Source organism: Cardiocondyla obscurior, linkage group LG09 (assembly GCF_019399895.1).
Source record: "Cardiocondyla obscurior isolate alpha-2009 linkage group LG09, Cobs3.1, whole genome shotgun sequence".
Lineage (NCBI taxonomy): Eukaryota > Metazoa > Arthropoda > Insecta > Hymenoptera > Formicidae > Cardiocondyla > Cardiocondyla obscurior.
The window spans coordinates 6,624,230-6,646,175 of record NC_091872.1 but is presented as its reverse complement, the minus strand read 5'-3'; the positions used below and the strand labels follow the sequence as shown (position 1 = coordinate 6,646,175).

At 49.3% G+C, this 21,946-nt stretch overlaps 1 protein-coding gene across 3 annotated transcripts in view; it reads right to left on the bottom strand.

The window, feature by feature from the left end:
* Positions 1–21,946, bottom strand: part of Hnrnp-k (Heterogeneous nuclear ribonucleoprotein K) — a 79,866-nt gene that overhangs the window by 31,858 nt on the left and 26,062 nt on the right. For 2 of the 3 annotated variants that reach the window (XM_070661915.1, XM_070661916.1), the window contains exons 3-6: positions 18,565–18,614; positions 8,082–8,197; positions 5,528–5,584; positions 1,260–1,303 (exon numbers count right to left, since the gene is read on the bottom strand). In XM_070661915.1, coding sequence (XP_070518016.1) covers positions 1,260–1,303; positions 5,528–5,584; positions 8,082–8,192 — 212 coding nt within the window. In that variant the 5' untranslated portion in view covers positions 8,193–8,197; positions 18,565–18,614. Of the gene's footprint in view, positions 1–1,259; positions 1,304–5,527; positions 5,585–8,081; positions 8,198–18,564; positions 18,615–19,949; positions 20,074–21,946 lie in introns of those variants that run through there. The other variant, XM_070661917.1, reaches the window with a different exon arrangement.

Below are 21,946 nucleotides of genomic sequence, written 5' to 3'. Positions count from 1 at the left end.
ATTCGTAGCCCTTAACACTGAGCCGGCCTTACGACCACGTGCGTCACATATCACATATTAGCTTCCGTGTTAGCCACATATTACAGACACCGTTTAGAACATATCCCGACATCGTACGTGTGTGTAGAAACGTGTGAGGGTGTCGATTGATATCGCGCACGTCTTGTTGCGTGGCGCTTAAACGCAGGAGAAACCAACAAATAACAAATTAAAAAGAAAAAAAAAAGTGTGAGAGAGAAAAGGGGCGAGTGAAAACCCGTGGTGTGTGTGTATGTGTGTCCGTGCTCAAATCAGCGAGATCCTCGGAGCACGCTGATCACACATCAAAGTACACAAACTCGTGGCGCGCGCGGATCTTACACGCACACATCTAAAAAATAAAATTAAAAAAAAAAAAAAAAAAAAACAAAAAAAAACAGAGCCTGCGAAAATCTGTTCTTCTACGTGTCCTCGTCGTCCTCACGTTTATTACAAAATTTGTATGTAATTTAACGACGGTTGAATATCTTTTCCTCCGCTCGTCGCGAGATTGAAACAAATTTAATTACGTCGGCTTGATTCGGCGAGCGGTTTCGCAACCGATTTGTCAGTAACCACGCCAGTGAGAAATGCAACACGTGTTGCATTAACCTTCGCCTCCAAGACCGACTTCTCACTTCGAATTGCGCGAGGAGTCGCTGTTCAAGATGCTTAAGTCTAATTAGATTTTGACTTGCGCGATGCCGACATCGGTCGCGGTAATTATTAAAAAAAAAAAAAAAAAATATCTATATATAAATGTACTCTTCCAATACATCTCATGCGACGATGCAGCAAAGAGGACACGCATAAGAAATAAAAAAAAAAAAAGAAGAAAAAAAAGACACGAAAGTTTGCGACAAGAGTATCGGATAAAATGGTCGCTGCGTAAACATACAATGTGCGGATAAAATAAAAAAAGAAACTGTATCACGGAAAAAATAGACAGATGAACAGAAATAGACAGGTGGACGGACAGACAGATTTCTAGACAGATAAACAGATAATTAGATAGATAAATAGATAGACAGAGATAGAAGAAGAGAAAAGGATAGTAGTAGTAGTAGTAGTAATAATAATAGTAGTAGCATGATAGATTACGAAAGGTGGAAATAGTAGTGGCGTGTATAGATTATACAGAAAACAGATTCGCCGCTCTCGCCGCAGGCGTCTTAATAGGTAACCTCGTAATTAGAGACAAAGAAAAATAAGAACATTAAGTAGTTGGTGTTGGTCATTACCGTTCGGGTCCGGGGCAATCGGGTACAATGATTGAGGCTTTGTACTGTCGATTGGGCCGTGGTGGTTGGTGGTTGGTTCATTGGTGGTTGGTTGGTGGTTGTTGTCGATTGTTGGTAGGGTCGTGGTGGTCCATTTGCCGATCGAGTCGGGGTCCGTCGTTCCGGGCAGGGCAACGGCAGGGCAACGGCAGGGCAACGCCAGGGGGGCAACGCCGGGGTTGGGGCGGGGCCAGGGCACAAACCATCAACCAAGTTAGACATCACGTCTGACGGCTGGATTAATTTCGCGGCTTAACCTCCTAACCCGATTTTCTTTCCACCCGCGCTCCGCTCTCCGCGTCCACAACCCACCATCCCCCTGTTTCGTCTCACCTAACACCCCTTCGTCTACTTTTTTTTCTCTTTTCCCTTTCCCCCCCCTTCTTTCTTTCTTTACGTCATCGGATCGGCTGCGAGGAGGGCGAGAAAAATATTGGCATGGAAAAATGAGGTCGAGCTATGAGAATCGCGTGAGAACGGACCACACCTCGCATTCTTACATAAGTACCACAGCGCGGTTTCTTCTTTACGTACGATCAGCTTTACGAATACTCGATTCCGAGTACTCGAAGCCCGGCGAGAAAGTCGGGTAAATTCTTACGCGATCCATACGCGACCCGGCGAGAACTCGGCAAGCTTCCCCCTTCAGGGAAGTGCTTGGTCAACGAGACACACTTGTGTCGTCTTGAAAAAGGACCCTTCCGTCGCTCTCCTAATTTTCCCAAGTCGTTAGAAATTCCGAAAGCGCACTCGAATAATTCTCCCGTCTCGACGCGGCGCTACATTGGCGTCACTTCACGGCGGTCCGCATAATATTTCAATTGCTAACCAGGTGCCCTAAAACGCCGTTAATCAACCAAGTTTTTATCTTTAAACGAAGAGAAGTATATTAACTATTCCGCGTAACTTGCGAGCGAGCGCGGCCTCTATTGCACTATCCCCCCCCCTCCGACACATAACTGATAACTGTGCGGCAAAGTTTTATCGACGCGAAACCTCAAACTTTCGCGAAAAGCGTGGACGTCGCGATAGTTACCGCGAATGGAAATAACTTTGTCGTCCGTTCGCGGGCGTGCGGGCGAAAAAATCTCGAAAAACTACGCCCCGTTCAAGCCTCTCCCTGAAGAAATCGCTAGCCATTCTCGCGTAAAAATTGAGCCATCGTTATTTAGCAATCTAACTAATCCTAAGATTATCACGTGGCCGTCTAACAAGACTGTCCAGCACCGGGCTCGAAATGTAACGCTCGAAACGTACTAAACTAACTAAAAACGTACCGAACAATTATCGTTAACTAACAACGAGCTAGAAAAACTAGATATCTAAACGTGTTTCGCCGCGTATTACTCCACCGCGCGTACTGACATACGCTAACGCGCGCTCGGCCGCCGAGTCCGCCGGCCGCTGCCCACGTGAACGTGCAGCGCAATGACTGTCGGCCGATGTAAACACGCGCACGTGCTCACAGCTGACCACGGCGGGCCCTGCAGAACTCGGCAATCAAGCGCGCGATACCATAAGTCAGTGCGTTAGGCTCAATTTCTACTCGGTTGCATCTCCGACCACACGACGCGGCCTCGTCCGTTCAATACGTAAAATCGCAGAGCTTGACATACCCCGGGCGTGTCTCCAATATTTTTCTACGCGCGACCGAAGCAGCCCTTCAACGTCCAGCTTTCTCCAAGCTGGTAGTTTGACTGCCCGGCGTGTCCAGGCACGAGCGACGAAACTTCGCTAAAGCGGCGGGGGATTTCGCGCGAGGTGAGCCTCGGTGGAAAAAAAAAAGTTGCCGGGATGGCGGCCGCAAGCTAGAAAGCGAATCGCGAAGAGATGCTACTCCTCGGTGATTCTCACGGATACAGCACTTCTTCGGAAATAACGGCCGTTGGATTACACGCCATTCACCAAGCGAAGTGAACTCGAGATCGCGATATCCCCCGGCCGTATTGAACGAGCTTCTCGAGCTATTGAGCTAATTGAATCGTCCGTTATTATACCGATGATCGTGCCGCTTCATTTGCCGTCATCCGGCGCGGCTTACATTGATTAAAAACAAGAGTCGATTAATAACGCGAGTCGGGTTCATTATACTCGAGATCCGCGTAGATTCGAAGGCATCTCGCGCGTCTCAATGACAGAGTCTCGTCAGTTTTCCCGCGGTGATTAATCTAAAACAACTCCCCCTGTTAATTGCCGGTTCCCGAAGTGCTGTATCCGGTTTTCCGCCTCCGAGGGTGCGCAGCCGTGTCGAATCTAGTAGTAACCGCGACCTCGTATCTGCGCCGTCTTTCTCTTTCTTTCTTTCTCTCTATCTATCTCTCTCGTTCACGCCAGAAGAATTATGTTAATCGCGGTGTGACTCGTTGAGAGAGGCGCACGCTCGTATACCAGCACACACAAAGAACGTGCCTGCGCACGAGCTATCAAAATCATGGCGTAGATCATTGAATGATTTGCCACGGTACATATAAAAAAAAAAAAAAAAAATTTTACGAGCAAGACGTCGACACGATTAACGCGATACCGCGTGTCCCACCCCTAAAAGTGCAACTTCAACATCGCAGCTCGATACGACGGCTGAAATCCCGTCGAAACCCCCGCCGTAACTCGGAGAGACACTCAAGGCGTGTAATGTAAATTGGTGTAAACGATAGCGCGGAATTCATCAAGAGTTGCGAACACACGTGAAGGATAAACGCCCCCTCCCCCCCGTCCCCCTTTTAGCTTCAGCGGAGGTGTTTTATTCAACGTACGAGCCGTTCACGAGTACAAAGTGATTAGCTCCGCTACCTTGCATCTTTTTAAACCTTTTTTTTAGCGCACTCGATCGGGTCTCGACATCAATATTTAACGCTCTCACTTCTACATTCCGTTTTGCGGAGCTAATTGATTTGATTAATGAGCGGCTCGCTCGTCGTCGGATCATCGGTGAATTTAATCGACAAAAATGCCGGCAAACTCGGCAGACATCCACGCGGATTAATCTCGTTTACTAATAAAAACTCGATCGGTTAAAGGTCGTCGATATCTGCCGATTTTGCAACAACGAGATTGCATTAATTCGCCGTTGTATCATCTCATCAAAGGTTACTTCAAACTAACTGGCTTTAAATTGATTGGGAGTCACAACGCCGGTAAGATCACACTCTAGTTCGCGAAATCCCGAAACGTACTGCACATTCATGTACTCATTTGGTTCAAACAACGAGCTTCCCGGTCCGCTTTGTCGGAAATCCGTTTAGAAAAAAAAAAAAAAAAAAAAAAAAAAACTTTTAACGCGTAGTCCAGTAGTTGTATCATTTTATTACGTTAACGTAAAAACGACGTAACCAGAATGCGCGCGCGAGAGAATTCGTCCACGTCGACACTTCCGTCGACGTTTTTCGCCATCGATCACGCACAGAATTTTGCGTGTGTCACCCTTTTAAAATATGTCGCGTGGATAAAATCGAAGCCAGGGGGGCAAACCGAGGGCAGCCTCGGTAGCCAAGGCGTAATAAATGCTTCGCGTCGACGTTTATACAAGCGTAGATACGCGAGAAAAGCATCCCGCTTCCCGAGGAACCAAATGCATAATGAAGCTCGTACGGATACCGGAGTTTGTCTTTGGAAAACGAGACGAGCGCCCGAGCGATACAAATTCCCGCGACAAAGCCTTTTGTACGCTCTCTTTACACAAATTATGCGAATCTTCGCGTATCAACCCTTTACTGGTTGGCATAATTACGTAAACCATAATTATATTAGTTTCAAACGAAGTTAAAAGGCTCCTGGGAGCTAAAGGGTTAATTACGTTACGGGCACTCGTGTCATCGATCCACAGACGCCGCGAGAAAAGTAAAATGCAAAGATGCGAGTCCTTCGATTGATCGGCCAAAATAAAAATTAAAAAAAAATAAAAAAAAAAAGAAAAGAAAAAGAAACAAATCGACAGGCGAAATAAAAATGACTCTCAATCAACTGAAGATCCGACACATTTGCAATTAAAACTAAACATAAACGTATGGAAGATCGTAAAAAGTAATTAGTTCTCATAACGAAGCCAAGTGCGTTCTTCGGAACGTTTCGAAAGTAATTTTTACGATCTTTCGATTGACTGCTCGTACGGTCCGTGTCTTCCGCTATCTCTTTTGCGTTTGCTCGCAAGACAAGAAAGTCACCGCGAGATAGACAAAGACAGGGATGAAACTACGACGAAATTACGAACGAATCGATGCGCAAAAGCTTACCTGATTACGGAGTTTTGTGATGTTCTGTCCACCTTTGCCAATTATCGAACCAGCAACCTGTAACGCGATATAATAAAATTTGTATAATTCGTATATCTTTTTCTTAACGTTAAATACTACAATTTTTCTTTTTTTCTTTCAAGAAATTATCAGAATAAATTTATCGATTAAATAAACGCGGACGATGATTGGCGTGCAAATTTCTAAACGCCTGCAAAATATTTAATAGTTAAACTTTCGCCAAGATTACGGAATAGATTAAGCCAGGTAACGCTTCGGGTAGTTTTTTCAGTCTTTGTAACGTTAATTAAACAGATATCTTTCGTCGGCGAACAAGGCGTAACCGGCAAATATTTAACGAGCAGGAATCCTGGAAATGAGATAACCCATCTCGGAATACGAAGACGATGAAATACGGAAATTTTATTCTTCCGAGGCCCGGGGCACGTGTATCAAACTTTTCTCTCTAGACGTCTGGTGTCCGCAATAAAAAAAAAAATCTCATGTCTGTCTCTAGTTAGCTTTTACAAATTTACGCTCGACTTTTGGCACGCGTCCGAAGCCGCCTATTTCGGATCAAACGCAAGATAACTGTGACTCGGTGTGCAGCCTACGAAATTTCACGGGCCGGTCGCCACGCCGGATACACTTTACCGTTCAGCGACAGATCCATCGCGTATCTCGACGATTAATTAAATAAGCTCTACCGCCTGACAATTAACACTTTCTCCGACGCGAGAAGGCGCTTCAAGGACGCGCTTCGATGCGCGTGCGGCGCATATATTGCGACACGCGGAACGCAGGAATGCAGCCGTTATCATCTGGACGACGGTACTCGTCCCGAGCTCGAAAAAGTGCGAGCTCACGTAAAACGAGACGAACAATCGGCGTCTTCGAATTATTTCTTATTCCCAATCTCGAAATGTAAATCAACCCTCGGCAAGTTCCTCCGCGAGCGTTACAAATTCCGCGGCTCCGTGCGAAGGCCGCGGGTATCTATCGGTAATGCGAACGCGGTCGTCCTTGACATAATGATCACGCAACGTGGCCAATGGCATCGCGCGATGATATCGCCGATTACGTGGCGCGAGATTCGGCGGCGATCAAGCGCGACGAGGCGCTCGTGCGCGGTAAGGCGTCCTCGCAGCACCGATTAAATCGCACGCGTCGAAGAAATACGTAGAAAACACACCGCGATAATGGACGATACACGGCACACGGTGATCCATTACGAAATTAACCAGCATCACGATCCGGACCGATGACGCTGCGAGGAAGATCCCGAGCTCCGCGAAAGTCAGGCGACACACATGTCGAACCTGCGATTTTTTTTCCCGCGTTCTAACGTTTTTCACCGGTATAACCCGTGCTAATTAAGGAAAAAAGAAAGAGCTGCGCCTTCCACGCGCGCTAGATATCACTTCACGCAAGGCTTTTTTTTTTTCTTTTTTTTCTCGAGCGCTCGCGTGCCGGCGAACGATGACAACGCGCTTATCTGCGGGTTCCCCGTGGCGATCGGTCACTCGATTCAATTAAGCTTATTAGCGCGCCGCGAGGCGCAAGCGGGTGTTTACAATCTTGTGTTAAGAACAAGGAGCGTAATTATATACATATATACGTATGATTGAACAGCCCTCGCCTGCGGGAGCCATGGCGCTCGTGGAAATCTTTCGCCAACTCGCGAAACATTGTTCTCGATAGGGAAATCTCTTCCTTAGAAACTACGTCGAGCGAAGAGAAGCTAAAGAAAACGAGTGGCCTCACCGGCCGCCTTCGACGTTCTCGATGTCGCAATCAATCACTATCGAGCGAAAGGAGGTGCAGGTAGACCTCGATTCGCGATATTACTTCTCTCCCGATGCCCTCGAAAGCGGGCGGCTCTCAGCCGGCCGCAATCGCAATACTCGCCTACCGCGCGTCTTATTGTATCGAGGAGGAAATGGTGGCGCAAGAAAATATCCGCCCAGTCGAGAAGCATCCGGTCTGACGATATATCGGCGAGCCCTCCGGGGGCCTCGTCGACGTTCGCGTACGCTCGCGGCGATTTCCCTCCGCGGAGAAAGAGAGCGGTCGATAACGGTTCGCCAAGCGTAGCGACAATGACCGGAAGAGTCCCGCCGACGGAACCGGACGTGGCGGCGCGTTGCGCGGCATGGGAGCCGCTTTCGGAGCCTCGCGTTTCGCGCGCGGACACAACGGGAACGGCGAAAGAGGCAGAGAGACCGAGCACGCGTGGCTGGAAAATACAGTGACCTAGTGGCGAAAGCACGTGGGAAGCGCGCCCGACCTGTTCACATTGCGCGTTCGAGCGCACGCGGAGAGGAGGCGTCCGCCACCCACCCGACATTTCCGACGCGAGGGAAAAACGGTCGTCGACGATTGCCGACGTGGCTTTAAGGGTTAAAGCACGCACGCGCGCCAAGCAACGTTAAAATGTGTAATATATACCGTAAAACGCGAGATGAACGTTTGCTTCAAAGTTCAAGGCGAATTAAAGAAGGCTTTGGACGCGAATCTAAAATGAGGCGATATCGATCGGCCCTACGACACTCACCTTACTCGGGATGAGAAGACGGAGCTCATCGTCACCCTGTCGATAGCGCTTGTGGGGACTCGTCGGGCCCCCGGAGCCCGTCACAGCGCCAGCCTCGGCTTCCCTCTTCATTATTCCTGAAACAAAAAAAGTATTTCACTTAAAAAAATATTCGCTGAGCGGTGCGAATGGTAAAAGCTGGGTGCGCATCGCATTTGTGACTATTTCGCGTGTTATCTCGGACTCGGGCACGCGCCCTCGGCGAAATTACAGCCGCGTAAATTCACGACAGAGGGAACATAGGCGGAGATGGTCAAGTCGCCGTTGCGACTTCCTCGACGAAAATGCCGAATGGACGCGGTAAAAGCACAGCGTAACGCACCTACGCACGTCGCCTCGGCTAAAACGGCTTTCTCACGCTCTCGGTGTCATTAAGGCGAACGAGGCAATTTAACGGACGATGAATTACGAGGCCCGTGCAATCCATCCAGCTCTATAACGCGCGCTAACATAACGGATTTACGTGTCTATTACCCGTCCCGTGAAGACAAGTTGATGCCACGAGAAAAGTAACTTTTTATCAGCGCTAATATAATAATAAGAGACGGTGTTAACGAGTCCTAATGCATGTCGTAACGTTCGTCTCGGTGAAAGGAAAACGCACGGACTGTTTCAGCCGAGACGAAACCCGATGGCAGGTATCGCGGTTAATTGCCGATAAACGATGCTGGAAGTATTTCTAAAATGATGATAAGCTGGGTTTTATATTTATATATATATTAATTTTATTTTTTTTTTTCTTTATCTTCCGTGACTAACGTGGAAAGACCATTCCAAAGCAAAAGCGATGATTAATTCTCCGTTAGGTATGATAAAAGTCTTCCCTACGTGCGCGCGGAATGCACCCTACACCAAAGATTTATATCGTACAGTTACAGATTTAGTTCCTCCGCAAAGCGTGGATACCAGGACCCCTCGATTTCTATCCCGAGGTACAATTAAGCTGCCGATACATCGATTTCCGTTCGTTAACGCGATTAAACTCGCTGAGGCGTCCGACGGCCTATCCAACGATCGGAAATCAATTAACGGGAATCCCTTAAAAGTTGAGGGGGTGGGCCGCTCGCGCTTCCTCGGGACGGCGCGGCGGGCCAACAAAATTATCCCTCGCGGTACACAATCGGACAAACAGTAAGTGGACCCGATCTGCAGCGTCGGTGTCGCAATAAGCGCGCCCGCTTGCGTAGGCTACACAGCCGCAAATGGGAATCAAATTTTGCCAAGATCAATAGGGATTATGTATTTAAATTGACACGGTAATCGCTGTTTATCTGCTCGCCGGCGCGGAATGTTTAATGTAACGCGATTGCACTGCGAATAATTAATTATATAATCAGTCTGTTTGATCGAAGAACAGTGGAGGCTAACCACACAATCGCGTTCAACGTTCTCCACGGTAATGTACACGCGACGTATCCCCCCGTGACGCACCCGCGACTGCGAGCTTCGTTTAATTAAATCCACGTGCCAACCCGCGTCTCCGATACACGTCGAAAACGTACGCAATCGCTCGCTTCGAAGCGTCGCCGACGCGGAAATACCGTCGTTTCCCTCCCCCGAGTAGCGAGGGCGAAGTAAAATTCTAACGTACCCGAGTCGCCCGGCCGCGATTTGTCGTTTTAACGCAGATATCAGCGGCTACGCGCGCCGCGTACGGAAACACGCCCGAGCGTTTTACGTTACGTACGATCGCAATCAATTGCAAGCAGGAACGCAGAAACTCACGCGTGACATATTTCTAACGAGGCGCGTCGCGTCGCGTTTTGTCCTTCTCGGCTAAGCGGATTCCGCGCTAAACGTTAACCGCACTCTTAATTCCGCGACGCGAATAGTAAGGCGCGCCTCATTTGTCCTCGGCGAGCGAACGCAAGCCGAATACGCGGACAATACCGCCGTCGAGCCGAACTGGGTCGTACCCGCTGTTCTCGAAAGACTGAAACTGATTATGAACGCACGCGATCGCGAATGACGAATAAAGCATAGGCTCTGCCCCGTGCTTTAATCGTCCGCAGATCGAACAAAACGCGATAACGACCAAGGGTAATAGCCGGTTGGCCAACCGGCCGAAGTGTACGCAATATTTTATTTTATTTTATCCCATTAATTTTGAAATATCGCTGCGATTCTACGTACGTTATTAAACAATTCCATAATCACTGGATATATTATACATCCAGATATAAGATAGCGCGGAAACTTTCTCGCCGGGCGGCGCAATTTCCGCGAGCGCTTGTTTACGAGAGCGGCGAGCGGAATTACTTTTATTGCCCGCGCCAAAGCGATCCGCTTTGTACGCGGCCCGATTCGGAGATTCGACCGCGCGGGGACGCGAGAAAACGCCACGAGGGATTGGCAATTATTGTCTTGTCGCGGGAGAGCCGCGACTGCACCATCGGGAAAGATCGGTCTGGGGTTAATAACAACGTCGGCGGATCGCAAATGGAAATTAAAGTGACGCGGCGGCATCTAGACGCCCTCCCCGTGCATACGCACGCGATGAAAAAGCGGGACGGCGAAATCGATAGCGAGGTACACCTAGGTAGACACTGACACGCGACGTTAATAATTCGTCCGCGACGATTCCGCGGCGAAAGGGCGTTTTTTTCCTACTCGCGGCCAACTTTATTCTTTTCCTGTTACAGCGCGCCGGAAATAACTCGAGTCGTACGCGTAAAAATATCTCCGGATGGGTAACGCGGATCAAGAGCCGATTGTAATGTGGAATTGTCATCGAGTCACCCTCCCTCTGCGTGAGAAACATCCCTCGATCGCGCGTACGAGTTTCTCGACTTTTTTAGAAGCTGATTACAAAACGTAACGAAGATATTTAATGATCATGTTACCAAACAAGCGCCATTTGCGAAATTATATATATATATATATATATATATATATATATATATATATATATATTTTTTTTTTAAACACGAGCTCGCGGTGCGTCCATCGATCCGCGACGGGTGCGTGACCGCGCTTCTCGTGACGCGGGCCGAAAAGGTCTCCCACCCTCCAGAGGCAAAGGGAGGTTTCCACCCTGCCTCATCGTGGTCGCGCAACAGAAATCGAATGACAAAATGATAGAGGGTGCACGTGGCGGTGGGCCGCGTCGTCCTTCTCGTGCGCAAAAAGAAAAATAGAAAAAGAGATCGGCGAGGGCGCACGTGAGAAAGAGAGTGAAGGAAAAAAGAAAAAAAAGAAAAAAAAGGAAAAAAAAAAAAAGGGCGCCGCCAAGTCTACGGTGGTAGCGGCAGTGGCAGTGGCGTGAGGCGCCCCAAAGTCCATTCTCGGTACGAGTGCAGCGACTAACTAGTCCACAATCAGTCCCGCACGCTAGTTCATAAGTGATATATTGGCACGTGGAACGAGAAAAAACAATGAGACCGAAGTCAGGTCGATCGCAACTGGCCGGGTAGGGGGCAATTAAACCCTTCGATGGGCGCGATGCTCTATTTCGATAACACGCCCGTTGCGAATCTCTTTCGGATGCACTACCCGGGTTCTCGGCAAGCCGATAATTGGCCTCGCCGTCTCATTCACGGTGCTCTATCGACACCGAAGCTCTTTCGTCCACAACGCGACTAATAAACACGAAAAACAAAACGAGGAATTTTTGTTGTTTGAAATTAAATTGCCGGGGCGCGCGCGGTGTGTGTCATAAAGAACAGAGGGCTTTCGATATATTACGACCGACGCTTTTTCCAGCGTCAAATGCACATCGTCTGCTAGCCGAGTACTCTCGAAACTTCAATTTCGAGTTACCATCCGACCTATCGAGCAAGTCTGGCGCGGACGCTTATACTATACGCTCTTCAACCGCGTATCACGAACCACGGTCAATTAAAACAAGTAGATACCATAGTATATAACCTGATTAACCAAAGTACCGTTAAAGTTTCCCGGCGAAGCATGCAGGGCAAAATGTAATCAGTTGGACGTTATAACAAGCACGGCGCTCGTATTTCCGCTCGCTATTCACGTAATTCACGTCGAAATTTGCGCGATTCGTCCGCGCCGTCAGAAATCCGTCCGAGAGGAGGAACGCGCGGGCAGGGGCGGGCGCGACAGAAAGGGACGTTTGACAAACCGAGAGTGTATCGACGGCGATATCTCGTCGGGAGTTAAGCGATCGACCCAACTATTTCAATTTTCTCGGAAGTTCCGCGAAAGAGCTGGGAGCACCGAGAAGCGAGAGCGCCGCGCCAGGCTTCGGATAATGGCATACCGATAGTTATATACTGCCCGAGTAATTATTTCGTCGCCGTGCAGACGGCGAATAATTGCGGCAGCGACGCGACGCTGGTAATACACCGAACGTTGCGCGAATCGTCGCCGGGAAAGAGAGAGAGAGAGAGTATCGGGTGTCGATGCCCTTTTCGTTCAATATTTGAGAAACACGCGGCTCCGACCGTCCGAAAAATCACGCGAGGGGACGACGACGTCCCCTCGGGGGTGGATATCGCTCTAAAGAAACAAAAACGCGCCGATTGAAGCTTCGAGGACGGCGGAGGGTCTCGAGATGCCTGCGACAAAGAGCGCGACGGTTTACAAACGACTTCGGCCTGGCCCTCGAGGACGAGGGAAAGAAACGAGGTATCCTGGAGCGGAAAGGAACTCTCGTTCGTCGTACGAAGCTGGGAGGAGAGTCCACGGACCGGACAGCGGAGCCTCATAAATCCAAGTTGCCGCTGCAACGAAAGAAGCTTGTTTACCGTTTTTGCGCCGAACCTCTCGTCGTCTCCATCTGGCTTCTCCTTTCACTCCGCGCGTTTTCCACCATCACGATCCTCTTCCCGTTTCCTATCTCGAAGCCCCTCGTCGATTCCCACCCGGGGGGAAGGGGAACGATCTCGTTCGTTACTTCATAAGCTGCCCCCCCCCCAGTCGCATTATATCGCGCGGTCGATTAATCCCTAATCTACAAGTCAAGGTCCTGCGATGCGATTGCTTTCGCGACGGTCGTACGCGGCCGCGGTCCGACCGTTTTGGAGTCTCGCAAGAAAACGTACGGAATCATGAAGCAACGATGATGTAACAAAGAAAGAAATTCTCTCTCGACGTGCACTTACGCGAAATAAATAGGTGATTTTACGGGTTACGCTCGTTTTCTCTTTGAACGAAGGCTCGCTTCCTCCTGAACGGGGATTCATCTACTTACCGCGGGACCAATCTGCGTTCCGATAAGCGGTTTCCGAACGGACGGAGGCGGAAGTCGCGTGGTCTCGGAAATTGCCAGGTTGCAGGTAAAAGAAAAAAAAAAAAAAAAAGAAAAATGAATCGGGGAGTTGGTCAGCGCCGTTAAAAGTGACGAGTGTATCGGCGTTGGTAGGCAGCCTGTACGTAAAAACCGATGCGCCGTACCGACGCGCGCTATTCGCGGCCCGAAGTACCGTAAACCTCTCAATCGTCGGAACGAAAGGCACGTTTCCTGTTTTTTTTTTCTTTTCTTTCTTTTTTTTTTTCTTTCGGTGGGTTCTTGCGGCTATCGTCTCGCACGCGACGGCTCCTCGTCGACGAACGCTCTCCTCCTCAACTTTTTCACCCGCGGGTCCCGTTTTTCCGCCGCGTACCAAAAATATTTTTTCCCCGGCCAATGTTCTAATTCGCCCCAGCGCTGTGGAACAATAATTTTTTTACGAGTCTTCCGTTCGAGAGGAGAGAGGGGAAAAACCGCGCTACCCGCGTATGTACATGCGCCGGAAATCCCTCTCGCTGTTTTTTTAGATACAACTTTAATGCGCGGGTAAAAAACATAACGGCGGCGAAACTCCGAGAGAGAAACAAAGAGAAAGAGAAAGAGTGAGAAACGTTAAATGAATCGCGCGCGTTCTATCGATTTAAACTCGCGGAGAGAGGAGTTTCTTCAACGTTGTTCTACCTGACATTTCGAGATATCCGTTTCACTCGAAATATTTCGAGTTTTCGTCTCACGATCACTACTGTTTCGCAATTTTTTTCTTCTCTCTTTTTTTCTACCCATTCACGCAGAAACCTGCGAAGTTACGTCGATCAATCTCTATTACGTTTCTTCAAATAAATTAAGATCAAATAAGAGAGAGAAAGAATGTGTGTGCGTAGTAAATTCCATACGGCTAACTCGGTCGCAATCCGCGAAAGATGAAAACGGCCGCTGAAACGAGCCGCGCGATTGAACGCGTCGGTTAAACCACGTTATTAAGCGGAAAATAAAATCGGCCGTTCGAGCGCGCGACGAACGCACCCGCATGGAAATCAACATGAATATGGATGAAGCGTTGCGTACGTATGATACGCATACTCGGCGATCGCGGCCGAGCATAATGTTCCGACACCGGCGAGCGTGCGTGCCGATAAAGAGGGCCCCCGATCGTCGTCGTCGTCGGTCGGCGGGGAAACCTGGCAGGTGAGCCGCGAGATTATTGGCCGAGACCGAGCGGAGTTGGCTTAGAAATTGGACGTTTGACGTCAGCAGCGGGTACGCGCGAGCGACGCGTCTGTGCTAATGCACGCGTCGTCCGGCTCCTCAGGGGGGGACCCCGAAATAGAATGATTAACGCCCGCCGAACGGCCGTAAAATTCGATACCTGGAATGCGAGACGTCGTCCCCATTTTGCTCAAGAAACAAGCTTACGGTACAACGAAGACGCGGCTTGCCTACGAATCGGTTCTCCGCGACCGAAAAGAAATATGCAAAGTACGCGTTACCAGCGAGAAGATTCGAAAGCCGGAAACCTCGAGCGGACGTGGTTACGTAGTAACAATGTATAAGCCAAATAGAGAGTTCGCCACGCGGTTGGGATCTCGCGAGAGTATGCGGCGTTAACGCACAGGTGTATACGCGGCGGTGAAGGCACGCGGTCTCCTCGGCTTCGCCGTCAGAATTCTCAGGCATCCGCTTGGGAGGGCACACTCGGTAGAAAATTACGAAAACACTACGGTAAACCGCGAATTTTCCGGGCGGATTGACTCGGCGGAGGAGCTTCGGCATCGTTACTCGGACACGTCGAAGAACGGGGCCGGCAGTTAAATGCCGAACGACGCTTGTAATATGAACTTATGATTATTCGCACTCCGTCCAAGTTTTCACGCTAATTTTTACGTCGCGTAGAGGCGTTTTCATACTGACCTATTTGCAGCGTTCAGGTGTAACAGTCGTTTTAATAGGATTGTCCCTTTTGTACTTGATAAAATCGAATCGAGCTTTGTGCCGCTAACACTGGCGAGGATGGCTCAAATTAGCCGTGTAATATAATATCAACGCGCCTTAAAAATGAAATAATTTCCGAAGAATGATTAAATATTCATTTATTATGTACTCCGCGTATTGTTTAATTGTTATTTCATTCATATACGTTATTTTATTAATTGCACATTATTACTTTACCCATATATTTTAATTAAATATTAATATTACGTTAAATTAAACACAGTGCACATTCAGTGAGTGGTCGGCTCGTTTCGATTAAATTCAACAAAATACTAAAAATCGACAAAAGCATCCGCGAACAACGATAGCATATCGATTCTACGATATGCACAATTTTAAAGTCAATTTCTCTTTTCTTTTCTCTTTTTTTTTAAATTCCTTATTTGAAATAAAATTAATTATCCAGAATAATATCGAGCGATATTCCTTAAGAAATAGAATAATTCGACATTTCGAACCTTTAGTAAATTAAAAATATTTACCGGAATGTATTTTTTACCGAAATTCAACGATCGTAATCGTCTTATTCAAAGGCAACGCAGGAATCGATCGCCGTGCACGCATTTCTGCGGCGAGCGATCCAATTATTTCCATAAGGCGAGCATCTAACGAGCTTCCCATCCATCCATCTATCTATCCCATCCATCCATTCACTCGCCATCTATCCATCCATTCGTCTGTCCGTCCATCTGTCCGTCCGTTCGCCCGTCCGGTCGGCCAAGCTTAAAATTAGACCCTATGAACAAGCCGGAAGCGAACAAGACCGAGCGCAGGCTAGCACCAAATTTATTTAGCGCGAGTGTGAATTCCATCTCGTGTCCGCAAATTCATTCATTCGACCGGCGCGCAATTCGGCGATCCTCTCTCTCTCTCTCTTATCGGCGGCCTGTTTGCGAAATTGCCGCGGTAACTCGAACGCCGGGGTGCAGCAGTGCCGTCTGCTACTCTCTCGAAGCCGAAGAAGTTCGAGAAGGAGAGCGCTTATCCCAACGGCCAAAGTTGCCCGTGACTAGTAAAGTAATTATTTGCTCTCTTACGATATCGTTTTCGCTCTCCTCCTCCGGCAACGCTTCGTTACGGACGTTTTGTTAGACCGACCGTGATTAATATTACGTAATATTATGCCGCGTTTTACGAACGGGAGGGGAAAATTTTACGATGATGCCCGGGCGTTAATTACGCCGGAGGCGTTGCTTTGCAGGAATTTCCGCGTAACGGTCGTAAATTTCCGAACGCGAGTCGGCGTACTCACCGGTACCAGAACGTTTCGCAAGTTTCCGCGTGAAACTTGCCCGTGTCTCTGTGATTTATCGTCACTCCTCATTCCCCGGTGGAAATTATTTCAATACGGCCGCGCGGATTCCGGGCCCGTGCGAGAGCGCTCACCTGTCGAAAGACCGCGGCCCGTTTTCGTGCGCGGGATAATGTCAACGATTTGGCGCGACCGCATTCCCGAGTAGCGCCACGTGCACCGACGAACGTAAGAGAATTTTACAATTCCCCGGCCGGGAATAAAGCGAAGCGACGATTAGAAGATTAACAGGCGGACTTCTTGCCCGCTCCTCCCCCGCGGTATATCGTAAACGGCGAGAAACCTGGGAGCGCCCGGTATCGTTAATCCGCCGCGCCCGCGAAAAACTTCCTGAGGGTAACCCGGATCGCAACAAAAGTAATTAGTCAAGATGCAATACTCGGAGCCGAGAAGCCATTTAGCCCGGCGGTCATCGACGTGGTGATAAAAGGCGAGTAGAAAGCTCGTAAAATTATCAACCGTTAATGCGTGACAAAACGCGTCACGTTTCACCAGTCGTTTTAACGTCTCGGCAACGTTGGCCAATAATTAAAATAAATTACACGTCAGAATTAAAACTGTTATTTTTAAATACGAAAACAGTTTATTAAGCGCGCGACTCGTCGTTCGCGACGTATAATCAATCTCCCGCGTCATGTTTGCGATAATTCAGGATTTTTTAATGATAATAACAGCGCGATTGAGACGCAGAAACGCCGCGAGTTCACCGAGTGCCTGTCCGGATTTGCCGATTTCGCCGTAAAGGATCGGTTCAGTTCGGCTTCGCGTCAACTGCCTTATTTTCCAGTATTAGGTTAACCCTCCGCGGTTTATCTGGCTCCGATACAGCGGTTTATAACGAACGCGCTTACAAGGAACGCCCGAAAGCGACCGTGTGCCGTGAAAGACGTGTATTCAAGATGGTATCGAATATCAAGATCGCCGAGAACGCACGACGTACTAACGTTGCCTGCGAGACGGAATCTATGACGATGTGTGAATTTTAATCTGCACGAGGGCCATTTATTTTCGCTAGCTTCGCGTTTCAGCGGGCCAGGACGTCGCGGTGGAATGTAGAACAGGAATGCGACGCGGAATGAAAAGCGGGATCCGGGAGGCGAGTGACAATATTACTGCGAGTGGACCAGGTCGAAGATAAAAAGCGAAACGCACGATCGACGGGATTTCGGACTCCGTCGAAAATGTCCCTTTATTGTCTGCCCGGAAAATATAGGAAAAATGAAGGAAAAAAAAAAAAAGAAAAAAACTCAGAGGAAGAGAGGGAGAGAGAGAGAAATCTATAAATAGATACAAGCGACGGAGAGCTATTTTAATAATTTTCTCAAAAATTATTTTTCCAAAATTTTTTACAAACCGAAGCCACTCGCATCAGTTTAAAGGAAAAAAAGAAAAGGAATCGTATACATATCCGAGGGTGAAACTTACTCGACTAAGAACGAAAGCCGATCTCTAATGCCAGAACGTTACAGAGGACTTTGAGAACCCCTGACTGGCTGCAAGCAGGGCCGGGAGTGAAGCCGCGCGCGAAAGATGAAGGAAGGCGCAATAACAATATCGCGTCCTGCCCTTGCCGCATGCAACCAGGGGGTAACGTCCTGTTACACCAGTCTGACCACTTCGCGCGCGCGTCCCTCTTCCCTGACCCTTCCTCACCGTATCCGTCTCCCTACGCGCGCAGGCCGTTTTGCTTTGCACCGGCTTTGCTTTCGCCTTCGCCTTTCGCGGACGAAAACGCCGCAACCCGCTTTTCGCTAATCGCAGTCTCCCATTCAGCCCGCGACTCGTTTTCCATCGCGCGTAATAAGGATGCTCCTGAGAAGGGTCAGCTTCTCCGCAAAATATACGTGTCAAGTAGCGGAGGATCCGTTAGGTAGTAAAAAAAAAAGAAAAAAAAAAAAAAAGAAAAAAGAAAAAAAAAGGGAGGCACAAAATCAATAATTGTTACTCACCGATAATGATGCTCGCTCTTACAGTCCACGCGACGAATCAGCACTGAAACCTGCAAGATCAAGAAGACAGCGATGGTTTTAGTTCTCGTTTAATGCGCGCACACAGGTTCTTATTATTATTATAATTAATATCTCGCGAGCTAACGTATCTCTTGGAGCGATCTTAATGCTATTGTGCGCGCGGGAACAGCGATAATTAGAATACTCGCGGCTGCATCGCGAGTTTCGGGTTTTAGACGGCTCTTTGCAAATTCCACATTGTTAATGCACGTTATCTGAATTAGATGCAGATAAAAAAAGAGAAATTAATTGAATATCCACTTAGGTAACTTAGGAATTAAAGTGTATCTAGGGATTTTCATGATTAAATGCCTGTGCCATTGGAACTGTGCACGTAGATACGCTCCTGTGATAAGCAAGCTTATGAGTCTATTACATTAAAATTAATAAATAAAGAAACGTCGCTCATAAAACGAAATTGCTACGAGTCGCGCGTTTTTATGTATCGCGTGGTCATAAAAAAAAAAAGAAAAAAAGAAACATAAAAGAAAAAACTGCACCGAAATCACGACCGAGTGTCGCTATCACATGGCAAAATTAATTACAACTATTTGTCTAATCATTTATCGGCGTCCCGGTGGACGGGCGAAGTTACTAAAAAGCGCGGCGTCTCGGAAAAGAAGTTGCAAAACCGCTCGGGGGAGATAAATCGCCGCGATTAACCAACGCGCATCTCTGTGGAATCTGCGCGCGAGGTCAACGCGAGTTGACCCGCATACCGCCGACGGGTGGAGGGTGTCCTTATTAAAGTCCACGATTGGCCAAGCCTCGCGTTTACGAGTGGAACGGTGATAACGACGGCGGAACGAGTTTTCCGAAGCCGGCACAGTCCGCGGACCGGTGTCGCCGAACACCGGGTCGGCTTGTCCTGGACGACGACGTAGCCGCGGCGATGTCCTTGCGCCGAGATCCCAAGGACCGGTCGACGCGGGGAAACCTTGAGCACTTTTGCTAGATCACTGTCACCAGGTGTGCGCCGTGGAAGCGAACTTAACTCGCCGACTGCACAGTCCACGCGCTCGCGAATCACGATCGGGCACTCAAGGTTGAAAATTCCAGACGCCCTCCCCCGGCTCCCTTCCCTTCACCCCGGGATAGGTCAGGGACAATGAACGTGCCAAACGCAGCGGCGGCGACGGCGGCGGCAGCGGCGGCGGCAGCTGCACCCGAAGTTCATTCAACTTTCCCACGCGAGAACGATCTTCTTCCACCAGCGAACGGGCCCGTGCGTCGTCCTCGTGCTGGGAAGCGCGGATATATATCCTCCGTTTCCGGTTAGATCCCCGCTTTCGGACCATTCGGCGATCGACGAATATCGAACGAACCTGATCAAGTGCGGATGGAACATCAACGCCTCGGGGACTCCCTCGCCGCGGGGAATGGAACTCTGCGGCCAAGATATGGTTTCGCGCGAGCGTATAATCGACGGTGCGGACGCGATTACGCCAGAACTAGTACTAGGCCGAGAACACGGGTGAACCACGCTGAGTGGCCGAGAGGCTCGTTTCTCTCTGGCGAGGCTCGTCCACCTCTTCCTCGTCGCGAGGAGCCACGGGCACTGGTGGGGCGACTTCGCTCGCGGAGGGAGACCTCGACTGACCGAGGAGAGTCGAAAAGAGGAGCGGCGTGTGCTACGCGCGAGCGATGTACGCGCCGCCGGAGCTGCAACGTGCGCCCGAGTAATGCGGATGCATCGCGATGCGGCGCGAAGGGACACCGGAGGATGCGGCGAGAGCGCGAGAACAACGGAAAGAAAGAGCGCGACGAGAGCGACGAGAGGGAGAGTCGACCGACGACTCTCTCCTCGGGATCGCCGGTCGATCGTAATCTCGTGCCCGCGAAGGAGATCTCTCGCTCCGTGACCCCGGCTGGTCACGCGTGACAAAACCCGGAATTTCTAGACCGTACCACTCGACAGGGGGTATCACGTTCTCGCGAGACGTTTGGCTTGTCGTTTGTACCCGAAAGCGCGATTACGTTGCTCACGCAAGTCGACGAGCGTTGACTAACCGCGACACTCGACACCGACGGAGATTATGCGCCTCGGCGGTTTCATCGCGGAAGAACGCGACGCCCGGCAGAGACCGAGATACCCGACGAGAAAGACCGTGAGACTATTGGACGTACAAAATGTGACAGCAAGTTAACCGAATTTTCCACCAACTAATTTTAGATTTTTATTTTTTACTAAGAAAAAATACAGCACTCGTCAATGGTAGGCTTTAATAAAAAAAAAATTTCCTCAAGAGAAGAAAACAAGAGAAAACAACTCGTATTCTTTAAAAAAGGAAATAAAAAAAAAAAAAAGAACTAAAATTGACCGAGCGTGGCACTGAATAAGAATATTCTACTCATTCCGCGCAACTGATAAAAAATACGATAAGCTCGGAATAATCCACGATCTCCATCGAGATTACGACTACAGAGACGGACAGACAAACGGGCCTTCTCCGTAAAGCGCACAATTTAGATACGCGGACGCGGATTCGCGGCTCGACACGTCTCGACGTTTACCTTACGCTGGCCGAGGATCGCCTTGGAATCTTTCTCGAGGAGAACCTGTCCTCGTCCACCGGCGCTACAACGGCGAGAACGAACGGCGGTGATACCGGATTCGGAGGCGCGAGCGAGGGTCGCGCGGCGCGTAACGGGCTAGCCTGATGCACGGCATGACATGGCATGCGTGTCGCTGACGATACGGCGCGTATGACGTGGCGTGCGTGCGGAAGTATATCGATCAGCTGACGGTCGGGCGGATACTGGGCCGCTTCCCGGAATTCACCATATTGTTGCGTCGGCACGCATGCGCCGAGCCCTCGTCCCTTCGTTCTGTCACTCTCGCGTTTTCTCCGCCACTCTCTCTCCCTCTTACCGAGTCCCTCTTTTCTCTTTTCTTCCCTTACTTAACCACCTCTTCGTCGTCCGTCGCTCTCGCGCCACCCACCCTCCTTGGCCACCCCGCGGCGACGGAGGTACGTACAGGGTGATTCAGCAAAAACCCGCGAGGCAGTTCCGAAACGTGTTCCCGGGGAAGTGGAGAGGAAAACGTCGTGGATAATACGTGTCTACGATAGACTCGCGTCCCGTTTTATTGGCAGGAATAACGCGATTTTAGTTCCGTGGACGACGCCGGAATAAACAAAATCTTTGTGAAAGGATTTCATCCCCACCGGCTTGGAAGCCACGCTCGACGGTGGAGAACGAAATTGGACTCGCGTCCTCGTATTTCCCGACAAACTATGATACGGTATCGTCGCGGTTTTCGCGAACGGTCCTTTTCGCTTGCCCTCTCTGTTTTCCCGGCCGAGCATCTCGAAGCTTT